Genomic DNA, 13,040 nt, shown 5'->3' on the forward strand with positions numbered 1-13,040 from the left:
GTTTCGTTTAATTTCACGTCATTTTGCGTCGTGCCTACATCCTTGCTAAATTTAGTACATTATTCAAAAGATTTCTATTCTGACGAATTTCGTCAATTTTTCATCATTTTCAAAATTAACGAATCGTGACGTGTTAAAAGCTGTCTAGATAACTTCATGGGCAATATATATCAGATTTTTCAGATATATCATTGGTTTGGAAAAGACGTTATCTTGATTGATTGATTTCTTCCAGTTAACGACAATTTTAACAAGAACTTTCAGTCAGCAACCGACGTACGCTAATGTTTGAAACCTAATATAATATCCCTTTGAAGAGATTCATGCTTCAGGGTTTCAGATGATACTGGAAGTATTGCAAATTCAATTTATATTATGAATCAAATAATAATCACGAAACACTATTCAATTCTTGTGAAATTAAAGTTGAATAATATCAAAAACTAGAACTCTATTGGTATAGTTAATTCAACCAATGAATTTGATGAATAATTTGAGACAAAAATACTCAATTCAGTTATCTATTGTAGATAAACAAATAACGGTTTCAGATGCATCTGTTCTCGTTAAATCTTATATCTGATCTTATTATATCTTATTTATAATAATATTAGAGTACATCCAACATTTCGCTGAAAAAATTGTGAGCATTATGAGCATCAGCTCTTACAAATCAGTCTCCCAAAACACACTAAACCTGAACAATTTTCCCCACTTATTATTCTTTATAAAATACCTAAGTAATATAACTAATAACATTTTGATGCATAATTTGAAATTTTCATTATAATCCTAAAAATTTCAAAATAGTTTTAGTTGTGTAATCAGTTGGGAAAAGCATTATTTTTCGTAATGAGTGTATATGTCTCTCGTTTCGCTCGTTGCCCAAGAGAACGCGAAATACGAAAAATGGCGTTTCCCAACGTGTTTCACAGAATATTTTTTCTAATTTTGAATAGGATGTTACAATGAGTTCAAATTAAAAGGACCAAAAACGTCTTTAAAAGCTTCTCTTGGAGATTCCTTTAAAATCGTCTAGTGACGGAAATTATTCAATTTTTCACTATGAAAGCAAGTATCGTTTCATCATCAGTTGCGAAATATTTTACTTTGCGTAACTGGTTGCGAAAAGTAAAATGATTCAAAACGTCAATGAGTTTTAAAAGTGTCACTTTATCTGTCAAAATTAGAAGAAACAATTTGTTTTCTGAAATTTTTGGGACATTGACCAAAATTTCAGAAAACGATTTGTGTTCCACCTGTAAAGTTATTGGCAGTGTAAGTACATATTAATGTGTTTTAAATTATAGAAAATTAAATTTGTGTCCTAAAATCATATGAAAATTGAATCCCCTCTATTTTAAGCTTTATTGAAGCTTGAAATAATGATTCCATTGAATCAGTCGAAATAAAAAACAATTCATCTTTCCTGACATTTTAGGTACCTATATACTCAGGATGATTTCAGTGCATATATGAAAATTCAATTTATCGATTCAATAGAGTATAGGTATCTGGTATCTGAATAAAACTATTAAAACAAAAAGGAATAAACTCAAGCAAAGATTTAGTGATTCTTTCTTTTGTCTTTTGGGTTAATACTCAACACAAGGATCGTATAGCTCTCGTTTGAGGAAAAATCTAAAATTGTTTGAATGTCATTCAAACTAGAGATATATAATATATAATATATAATATATAATATATATATATATATATATATATATATATATATATATATATATATATATATATATATATATATATATATATATATATATATATATATATATATATATATACGCTGAACTTTTCGAGAAGAATTGAATTTGTTCTTTTCACAAACTAGGATGAAATGTTACAGACACAGACTATGAAAGAAGAAAAAGAAGATGAGAAAGAAAAAAGTTTGGAAAAGTTGCTCGAGAAACTGGTAAAATCGAGAAAACTAAGCGAAATTCTAAATTCTGTTGTATGTTTGGGTATTCTACCCTCCACTGATAAAATGACACTTGACAAATAAACAACACACCTCATTATTGACTTAATGTTCTCATTTTTTGGATATCCAGTGTGAGTCTGATGAGTGATTATAGGATCATTACATCAATTATTAAGAACTATGAATGCAAAGCGATTGCTTCGCACTTTTCTTTTTAATTCAAATTTCGGTGAGACAGTACCTAAGTTAGTTAGTTAAGACTAAGGGCCAATTTCACCAAACGGTGATTAACTCCTGCTTTAACTTTAAACTCTGATTAAAAATCAAACAAACTCTTTCTAAGCATTGACTGCTTCTTTTAAAGTGAAGTAAGGAGGATAAAGAAACCACAAAACACAGGGAAAACACTTTTTAATTGAACTTAAGATTCAATCGTAATCGGCGAGTTTCTTTCCTTAAGGCCTGTTAGCTATACATCTAAAATCTGGGTTTATATATCCTTGGTGGAATTAATTTCACCAAGCACCAAGTACAATGGGCCAATTGGCCATTATTGTACATTTTTAGTCGAGCTAAATACCATGTACCGTCTGTTCCGATATTCCTGAACAGTACTGTCAGTATTTCAGAGACGATGCCTATTGGCCCAGTCATTCGAGTTCTATTGTTATTCGATTGCGGGTCAGTAAAACCAGCAATATCGGAACAGGCCCCGAATAGGACGCATCAATTTACGACGTGCAAATGTTGCATTTTTTAATCACTATATGCATTTATTAACTACAATGCAGCAATTGATTACAGTGCACATTTGTTAGTACTCGAAACATATGAAACCCCTGAATTATAATGCTGAGTGGAAAAATAAAACTGAGGTCTCTATGCACATCGATTGATGAAACATGAACTGATTCTAAGAGACAGACAACTGCTGTTCAACTACAGAAATCATGATTGGTAAGAATGGTTCAGTGGACGTCCTTATATTATAACAACACCTGTCATCTAAGACAAATAATGCACATCAATTGGTTCCACAAAGTTTCAAATGCAGAAGTCTTGCAGCGCGCGAGTTGTATAACAATTGAGACTCAATGGGCCTGTTCCGATAATATTGCTGGTTTTACAGGCCCGCAATCGAATAACAATAGTACTCGAACGACTAGGCCAATAGGCATCGTCTCTGAAATACTGATACTGTTCAGGAATATCGGAACAAACGGAATAAGTAACGAGAGCCCGACTCAGATGGAGCGGCCACATTCTAAGGATGCAAGACACAAAACTCCTCAAAATAGCTCTGTATGGCGAATTCACATGCAGAGGGAGTTCGGAAACCAGGAGGCCAAGATAGACGGTTTAAGGATATAATGCATCAATCCCTAAAATCAATCAATGCCAATCATAACTGGAAACAACTAGCCTTGGACAGATCACATCAGTGGAGGTCTTTGGTCCACAGTTATAATGGAGACTCGAGAAGAATACAGCTGCGGCCAGATCTGGTTGGTGACTCTGTCCGGAGTGTGGAAGGATCTGCAGGTCACGGTTGGGTCTCTACAGTCACAGATATGGGCAAAGAGTCGCAAGTGACCCCAAGAGATAATAAGTTTGATCGCACTGATAGTTTTGTTTTTGAGTCTTTTTGTAGATTTATTCTCGGTAGCGGTATACAGCAATGAATGAATGAATAACAACACAGTCATATCCTAGGTACGTCCGCTTTATGTCCCAAAGAGTACCGTCCGTAAAAGGATATGATTGGGATATATCCCTTGGATATCCTGCTTATTACCTAGGCTGTGGTCCGTATATACACATTGGTTTCTTCTGGTTAGTAAGTGGGCGGTCCGTAAATGTTGATTTTCGGACAATTCGGTTCAATATCTGTCACCAGAGTAACCGCTCTGGTAACTTTCGGTTACCAAATGTGTATATACGGACCATACGCAGTATTTCCTATGGATATCCCATCTTGAATTTGAAGGAGAGTTCTGGACTCTGGACTATATTTACGTTTTCTCGGAACCCAAAACGAGAAAACGAAATCAATATAAAGTTGTAACTTTCTCCCTTTTTCTGCAATCGTACGTCGTTCGAGCGTGATACTTGGCGGAGAACATTCAAGGACTCGTACACCAGACTTTCGAAAGTATGAAGTAGTACGTGGATCCACGTACCAACTTTCTTTCCGTAGCAAATGATTTGCGCTTATTCGACTTCGCTTCTACCCTACCTAAGACATCACATCGTCTACTATTCCGAAACTTAAATTCCTAAAAAATTCGATTTTCAACCGCTTTATAACACAAATTAAAAGAAAACGAACACTCCGCGATATCTATAATTCTGCCTAAAGCTGCGTTTACATTAGCGAAATTTACTCGCGAAAATCACTCGGGCATCAATTACTCTCATCGAGTGAAATTTCGCAGTTCCCAAAACAAAGCGCAATTAAGAGCGAAATCTTTCGCGAGTGGAGCGAGTCGCCTTCAGTTTTTGTTTCGCAGTAAGTACGGAGATTGTCGACCACGTTTACACTATGCGAAATTGGATGAGCGAAACCCTTTGATGCGCCGACAGACCTGTGGCTCGCAGCGAGGGCCCTCGCCTCGCAATTCCTCGCGGTGAGGAAGGCGTCTACACTAGGCGAAATTTCCTAGCGCAATTATTTCGCGAGGGAAATTTCGCTAGTGTAAACGCAGCTTTAGAACTGACTTTAACTTCAATTTACTTCCATTTTTCCATGCTATTTGTTTTCCACTATGTCGTTTTTACTTCGAAAATGATTGAACTTCTTGTATTCCCTGTGCTTCTTCCAAAATATGTGAGTCGACCGAGTCTCCTATGCTATCCCTTGATCTACTTATCGTTATACTTCTGAATTCGTCAAAACCTAATTACTCTAAGTCCCTATCTACTGATTGACTGTAAAAAGATACTTTTTATTCCGGTCCCACTGGAAGAGGCAATAATTCAGATCACTTTCCTCGACCAACTGACTATCTTTCTTTTTCTCCCCGATCTTTCTCTCCCATATGCTATGGGTGGTTCCAAGACAAAATCATTGGAGGATTCTTCTGCAGTGCATGCTTTGGCTTATTTTAATTTATTTATTTATTTATTTATTTATTCACGGGATAAACCCAATTACAAAATAAGAACAAAAATATAAGTCAACAAAAATATCGTACATACCTTATTCAAATCAAACAATTATTAACATTTCTCACTATGGCGGAGTATGATGAGTTTACAAAGTCGATGCCAAGTTGTCCGGCAACATTCACCCGTTCTGAAATCCTGGGAATGGGAGATGCCCGTGTGTAATTTAGCCTGTAATTAGGAACACTGAGGAAGGCAGACCTCCTAGTATTTCTGGGTGGAACGTGAAAAGCAAAGAGAGAGAGGAGCTCAGTCGTCGACAGTTTCCCCATTAAAAGCCTAGTGAAGAGCAATACGTCGCTCCTAATCCTACGCGTCTTCAAAGTTGGTAAGTGAAGTATAGATCTCATGTGAGTTGCCGAAAAATTTAATCGAGAAATGCCCATTCTATAAGAAATATTGAGGAGAAATTTATTCTGAACACTCTCGATCCTGTCACTGTCCTGTGAAGTATAAGGACACCACACAGAAGATGCGAACTCAAGATGAGGTCTTACCAAAGTTACATACAGATGTTTTATAGTATTGATATCACTGAATTCATGGGAATGTCTCAAAACAAAACCAAGCGACCTTAATCCCTTAGCAACAATATCCTCTATATGCAGACTGAAACTCATTTTGAAGTCATACAAAACACCTAAATCCCTCACCACATCAACCTCAACCAATTTCTCTCCTCCTAAAGAATAACGAGAATGGAAATAGCATCCCTTTCTAAATATTGACATGTGTTTACATTTGTCAACGTTAATAAACACAGCATTTAACCTGCACCACTGTTCAAGTCTCTCCAGATCGGATTGGAGATTGAGCATATCTAATAAAGTGTTGACTACCAAAAATATCTTCAAGTCATCTGCGAAGAGGAGGAACCTCGCGAATCTGAAACATGTCTTAATGTCATCAATGTACATCAGAAACAGGAAAGGCCCAAGATGACTGCCCTGTGGAACACCCGACCGGATCACATATGACAAGGAGAAAGAAGCCCTAACCTTAACCCTTTGCGAACGACTATCTAAGTATGACATGAACCATCCGAGCAATCTGCCCGAGATACCAAATGCCAATAGCTTGCCCCTCAAGATACTATGATTCACCTTATCAAATGCCTTGGAGAAATCCGTATATATGACGTCAACCTGCTTTCCCCCCTCCAAAGAATCCATAACATACTGAACAAACACAAGGTGATTCGATTCAACGCTTTTACCACAAACAAAACCGTGCTGCTGTTCTGATAGCTTAGAAGATATGTCTCTGCGCAATCGCTCCAACACTAAGGATTCAAAAACTTTCGGTATGGCACTAATGATGCATATAGGTCTATAGTTTTTAATGTCAGATCTGTCACCAGATTTGTACAAAGGTTTAACTGTACTGCACTTCCAATGTTCAGGAAAAATACCTGTACTTAAAGACTTATTGAATATTATCTGAAGTGGAAGAGCAAGAGATGAGGAACAGTTCTTCAGAAAAAAGGGTGGAATCTCGTCAGGTCCAGGACCTTTGTTGGTATCTAGCGAATGCATTCGGTCCAAAACCTCCTCAACTGAAAAAGATAAAATATAATCTCCAAGTTGACCGCTTGACGGCGGCACTGTAGACCCACATGTAGAATCAAAAGTTGGTAAATATACTGATTTAAAATGTTCGGCAAAAAGTTCAGCAATATGTGAATCTACACTAGCAATACCTTCATCTAGGTGCATATTAAGCGGCAAGTCGTTGTTTTCTCTCTTAGAGTTCGTGAAATTCCAAAATGATTTGACATTCTCTCTCAACGAATTTTCAACATCAGAAATATATTCTGAATAACATGTGGTCGCCAAAGAAGCACACTCCGACCTTATCTTGCTGAATGCTAGATAATCTTCCCAACGTTTGAATTTTTTGTATACTCGATGGATTTCTTTCTTCCGGAAAATAAGTCTCTTCAACTCTACAGAGAACCACGGAGGAAAGGTTGACCTCCTTATTCTGATCCTGGGCACGAACTTATCAATGGCCGCCATGAGCACTTCATAGAAAGCATTTACGAGGTCATCCACATGACCAGACTCGGACAGAATCCCAGCCCAGTTCACATCCAATAAATATCTGTTGATTTCTGCATAATTGGCCTTCTTGAAATTAAAATAAGTACTACCGACATCAGGAGACCGGACAGGATCCAACGGAATGTGTGCACAAAGTGCAGGGTGGTAAAGGTCCAATCGAGAGATAACATCCACAGCAGGCTCAATAAAGAGATCAGCATCACCAGACAGAACGAGATCCAACATAGTATCATGCACATTCTTAACTGAATTTACCTGGTGTAAGTCGCCAAAAGCAAGAGCATCAACCAGAACACGAGCACAAGGATCAGAAACGCTACCCAAACAGGCATTATGCCAACTAACATTTCCCAAATTATAATCTCCAGCTATGAAAACTTGCTGATGTTCGAATTCACTTACAATATGTTCTATATTAGCACAATGATTCTCATACATCTGAAACCTATTCAAAGAACAAGAGCTTGGTGGTATATAAACTGTTCCAAACACTATACTTGGTTTGCCCCTGACTAAAACGAACAAGTCTTCAACATTATTATTAACTGTAGGCAGTAAAGAAGAATGTAAACTTTTTTTGACCGCAATCAAAACACCACCTCCAGTTTCCTTCAAGCTCGTCAGACAAGATCTATCCTTTCTGAAAACATTATAATCGTGCAATTGTAATTCAGCATCGGCAATTGAGGAGTCAAGCCACGTCTCGGTGAGCAGAATTACATCATAATCCGACATATTTACATTCTTAGCCAAATCAAACAATTTCAACCTACCCCTAATACTACGTACATTTTGATAATACACACACAACTTTTTTAAATCTAGATTATCCCTAACTGTTAGTTTTTTTTTTATTTAACTATTCTTGGAAAACCATCAACATATCTAATGGTTAGGTTGGATTTTCCATTGTCTCTGCGCATGTCCAACTCTCGACGAAGGGCCTTCAAATACTCACGTTGCTTGCGGGTCGAATCAGATGCAATTCTAGCAGAAGGGTGCTTGATTTTATGCTTACTCCTCAACACATTCAAAGCCTCGTCAGATGTAGAAAATACTAGTTTGAGAGGAGGGGGGTTGTTTTCCATCTTTCTTCCCAATCTGAACATCTTAACGACTCTGGCATCAGGGACAGCATCAGACAACAAATTCTGAACTATTCTTTTTTCTTCGACGATAGATTCTTGTGTCGGTAAATTGTAGATGACGATGTTCTTCGATCTTCTGCGGCGCTCCTCGATTTCCATCATTAATTCATCATGAGATGTTGAATCTTGAGCTCTTGATTGAATGTCGAGTTCAGTAGGTGACTGCAGAGAAGCTACTGCTGCCTTCAGCGAAGAAATATCCTCAGCCTGGGAAGCAACCTGTGCACACAGAGTCTCAATCCTTCCATTCATTTCAACCATCTGAGATAGATAATTCCTCCTCATTTCTTCCCTGAACTCATTGAACTGCCTCTCGAATAGGAGAGTGAGCTGTTTGATTATTCTCTCAGAATCAGGGTTCCCGGAGTTATCGTTCAGGTGTTGGGAACAAAACATTTTACCGTCTTTCATGACGACCCGGCCCTTCTTCACGGAGCAACTGGGATGAAAAAGGGCATCACATTCTGAACAACCAACCGGATTAGGGACGGGTTTCCTACAGTACATGCAGTCCGGTTTCGCAGTTTCTTGACTCGACATCTCGAAATTAGGTACGCCACTGGAAACGAGGGAATTCCACTAGTACGATAACAAAGTCAACAAGGAGATTCCAAAACACAGCTGTGATCTCTGATAAGTTTTTACACCCACTTATTCGCTACTCAATACCGCTGCACAGTGAAAATGTAACACTATATTTACTGTTTCTTGATTAACGAAGCGATTGATGAAAAGCCGACGAAATTAGGCTCCCATCGACATATACTTTCACAAAAAACATCCGCCAATACTGGGTGGAAATCGAAAATTTGCAGAGCAGTGAGAAATGCGGTTTAACATTCAATATGATACCATGCATAATAGAGAAATTAAAAAGAATTATTTTTTGATTGATATACTCTGTTAATTGTTTTACTGTTTATTTCATGAACTTGAACCTAATCCATTAAATAACAGAATAAAAGAAAATAAATACAATAAAATTCAAATTAAATGGTCCTTTCATAAACAAACTTAACATAAGTACTTCTTGTAATATAAAAATATTTGCACTATCCTATATTACAATAACTTTAAATTTAACCTAAATTTTCCATAATAAACTATAACTAATCACAAAATACAAAACCAAATAAAGCTCATATTTTGAAATTATGAAATCTTCCATAACATTATAATATAATATATAATATAAAAATTTGTTACTAGTTATAAACAAGTTAGAAATAAGTTAAAGCGTTCAATAATGCTACAAAACTGAATCAACAATATTAACTAATGGTTTTTCTTCTTCTTCTTCTTCTTCATCATCGATGTTTTTTTTAACATGTGCATCAAATGCACCTTTCATATGTATTTTATTGGAATGCGATCTCAAATAAATGAGGGGTTTGTCATCTTCTTCATCATGTTCTTCTTTCACTAAATTTCGAAATATGTCAGCAGTTTTGATATATTCTGGTTCTTGATACTCGTCCTTATCGAAGTTATGAGCAACTTGCGACCTAACTTGAATTGGAATATCGTTAACCTGCAAATTATAGATTACAAGAATCAAATATCTATGAATTTCTTGAAATCACTCCTGTCAGGCAATTTAATGCCAAACAATAAATCTAACGTTTTCAGAGATAATAATTGCTATTCTGCAATAAGTTTAACCAATTTTGATGACCGAATGTGCCGAGACACTTGAGTAATTGGAAAAAATTTTTGTTTTTCTTTTGTAAATACCCACCTTTTCGAATGTTTCATTGAACTCCGGATGCCTCGTTCTCATGTGCTTGAAGAGTACTTTATTCATTGCAAATCGTTTATTGCATATGCTGCACCCAAAAGGCTTATCACCAGTGTGTGTTCTTTGATGCTCTTTAACAGTTGTGCTATGTGCAAATCTCCTACCACATATATCACAAGGAAATGGTTTCTCTCCTGTATGAGTTCTAGTGTGTCGATTCATATTTTCGAAAGTCAAAAAACCTTTACCACATATTTCACAGGCGTAAGGTTTATCACCAGTGTGAGTTAATAAATGCCTCTTCAGGTTCTGCATAACAGCAAAGGCTCTTGAGCATATGCTGCATTCGAAAGGTTTCAAACCTAAAAAAAAATTAAAAATGAATTATAAAGAATATTCAGATTCAATGTCGGTCTATGTATTCTGTAAAGCATACTAAGAAGAGCTGGATACAAGTCATTATGCTTCAACATGAAATCAAACCATCTATTTGAGTTGTATGTTTCATTAAAGTGGCCTTAAGAGTATGCTATGGAAAACCTACAGCAGCCTCAGCACCATTTCAATGAAACAATGATAGACTCACCTGCATGAGTATTTTCGTGTCTTCTCAACTGGCTAGACATAACGAAGGATTTTTCGCAAACACTACATTTGTATGGTTTGATTCCCTCATGCATTCTCTGATGACCTTGCAGATAAAATAAGCTTTTATAAACTTTTCCGCAGACTTCACACTTGAATGGTTCTTTCTCCTCGGAATGTGTCTTCATGTGACCATAAAGCTGTTTACTAGTCTTCATTACTTTGAAGCAAATACGACATCTAACACATCTTTTCCGAACAAAATTCTCATCATGATTTTTTTTGTGTTTATTGAGGAGTGATTTAGTTTTGAAAGCACTGTGACATTCATCACAATTAAATGGTCTTTCACCTAAAAATATCAACAAAATATGTGTTAATTAATTTTTTATTGGGAAATTGGCTCATTATGAGGATGAACAATGATCCAATTATGACCTTGATGCACAAAGGAATTTTTTCCTCAAATAAAGTTCATTCATTCCATATCTTTTATACTTTTTGGGTAACTAAGACCATCGATACAGCTCTAATTTCGTCTGCTGACTCCAAATGAATGGGTCTTGACGATGTCAATAATCAAAAGAGTTTACTTCACTCTTGAAAAATTTTCCAGAAAAAAACCCTTATCCAACATTCACAAACGTAGAAATCTCAAATTATCCAAACAATCATCAATAATTTCCACTTTTAACTTCACAAATGACAACATGTTAAAATATACTGTTCTTCATAAGACTGATTTAAAAGTTTATTAACTTGGACCTCTAAAAAAGGACGTGTGGAAACGTAGCCAAATCACAGTGACAGCTATTTTGGAACTAGCAAATAAAGTTGAATATTCCATTTTACTTAACAAGGGGAAGAAAAGTAATTTTCTGTCATTTCGAATCATTTTCCAGCTGAAATTGAGAACTAACCGCATAAAGACGAATTTTTCTAAAGCAGAAGTTGTTATAATGCTGTTAAATGTTGACATAATTGAGGGCAAAAACTCAGGACCTTGTAAATTCTTGATGATGTTCCGAATTATAAGCATAAACTTTTCTAATCAAATAAATATTAACTTAGAACTCACCAGTATGAGTTTTAATATGATCATCCAAATGTGCAAATTGAAAAAATTTCTTTTTGCAGACTTTACATTCAAATCTCCTTTCACCAGTATGAGTTCTCATATGCTTGTGTAAATTCCCTTTAATTGAGAACTGCTTTTTACATTCTTTGCATGAATAAGGTTTCTCACCAGTATGTTTACGATGATGAATATTTAATTGTGAATTGTCTCTAAAAGTTTTACCACATGCACAGCAAGAGGGACTAAATGATCTAATATGATCTTCTAAAGACAATTGATCATTGAAAATCCTCTTACACACCATACACTTCAATAAATCATCATCACTATCAATATCAGAATCATAACTTTTAACCATTTCAGTTTTATCAACATCAGCCTTTTCTGTAGAGGTAGTAGGTTTATCAATAGATTCTTTCCTTCTGTTCCTACTCATGGAAATTGGCATCCTCAATTTTCCAGTGTTGAGAGCCTTTTGTAAGGCCTCCATTTGTTTTCTTGCTTCATTTAATTGTTTATCATTTGCATCAATTAAATCCGCACTTATTTCAGCAATATTTGCATTAACTGCAGCACATACATCATTTAAAAAATTTTCAGTTGATCCATCATTCTCAGCATCTGGTTCTTCCTTGAATGGAATAGGAAGATTAATGCGAAGATCACTTTCTGAAAAGTTGATAAAATCATTTTCTAATTCTTCCAGAGGTTCTTTCTTCACTTCAACCATGTCGTTCGAATGTATGTTTATTTTATTCATGTTCATAGGGAATTTATGTGCAGTACAAATTGCATATTTGGTCAGAATACTGAATGTTTTCCTCAACTAAGTATTCCAACAGAACTAGGAATACAGCATAAGTGGAACAAATACGAATACACACAGCCAGACATAATCTAAAGTCTTAATACAGCCTAACACTAAATAGTGTTTTCGAATTTCGAAAAAATATTATCCATCAATCGATTTTATTCGAAAATCAAGTGAAATTTTTCTCTCGAAAAATAAAGAAACAGCTAGCAGCTCTCTAAATTTTATTGTTTCTTTTTCTCCATAGACAACTATTTTCTTTTCACTTTTCAATTTTTTCAGATGTCAAAATATGCCATATGATTCAATAATAAAAAAACTACAGGTTTATATCCAAACAAAGGACCTACTTCTTTCTTGTTTGACCTACTTCAGGTCCCCAAAATCCATGAGTAGCTCACGAATTTCACGATTAGCTCACGATTTGGCTGTTTTTTAACTTTTTTGATGTAGCTCTGTTCAGAGAGAATATCTCTGTTCTCTAAAAAAAAATTAAAACAGAAACAATTT

At 35.7% G+C, this 13,040-nt stretch overlaps 1 protein-coding gene across 1 annotated transcript; it reads right to left on the reverse strand.

Moving 5' to 3' along the window:
- Positions 1-9,221: 9,221 nt before the first annotated feature.
- Positions 9,222-12,782, reverse strand: LOC123310081 (oocyte zinc finger protein XlCOF22-like). Its single transcript, XM_044893456.1, has 4 exons — positions 11,720-12,782; positions 10,643-10,993; positions 10,057-10,418; positions 9,222-9,849 (listed from the first exon to the last, which is right to left on the reverse strand). Exons 1-4 carry the CDS (start codon positions 12,483-12,485, stop codon positions 9,568-9,570), a joined length of 1,761 nt encoding a protein of 586 aa, XP_044749391.1. The 5' UTR covers positions 12,486-12,782; the 3' UTR covers positions 9,222-9,567.
- Between the last annotated feature and the right edge of the window lie 258 nt (positions 12,783-13,040).

This window comes from Coccinella septempunctata, chromosome 3 (assembly GCF_907165205.1).
Source record: "Coccinella septempunctata chromosome 3, icCocSept1.1, whole genome shotgun sequence".
NCBI classification, from domain to species: domain Eukaryota; kingdom Metazoa; phylum Arthropoda; class Insecta; order Coleoptera; family Coccinellidae; genus Coccinella; species Coccinella septempunctata.

Bases quoted from the DNA above. Each gene is read 5' to 3' on its own strand.
- LOC123310081 (XM_044893456.1), bottom strand. From the start codon at position 12,485: ATGAACATGAATAAAATAAACATACATTCGAACGACATGGTTGAAGTG. The intron at 10,994-11,719 runs GTGAGTTCTAAG...TGATATTTTTAG, and splicing joins TCATATTAAAACTCATACTG to GTGAAAGACCATTTAATTGT. The intron at 10,419-10,642 runs GTGAGTCTATCA...ATTTTTTTTTAG, and splicing joins ACACGAAAATACTCATGCAG to GTTTGAAACCTTTCGAATGC.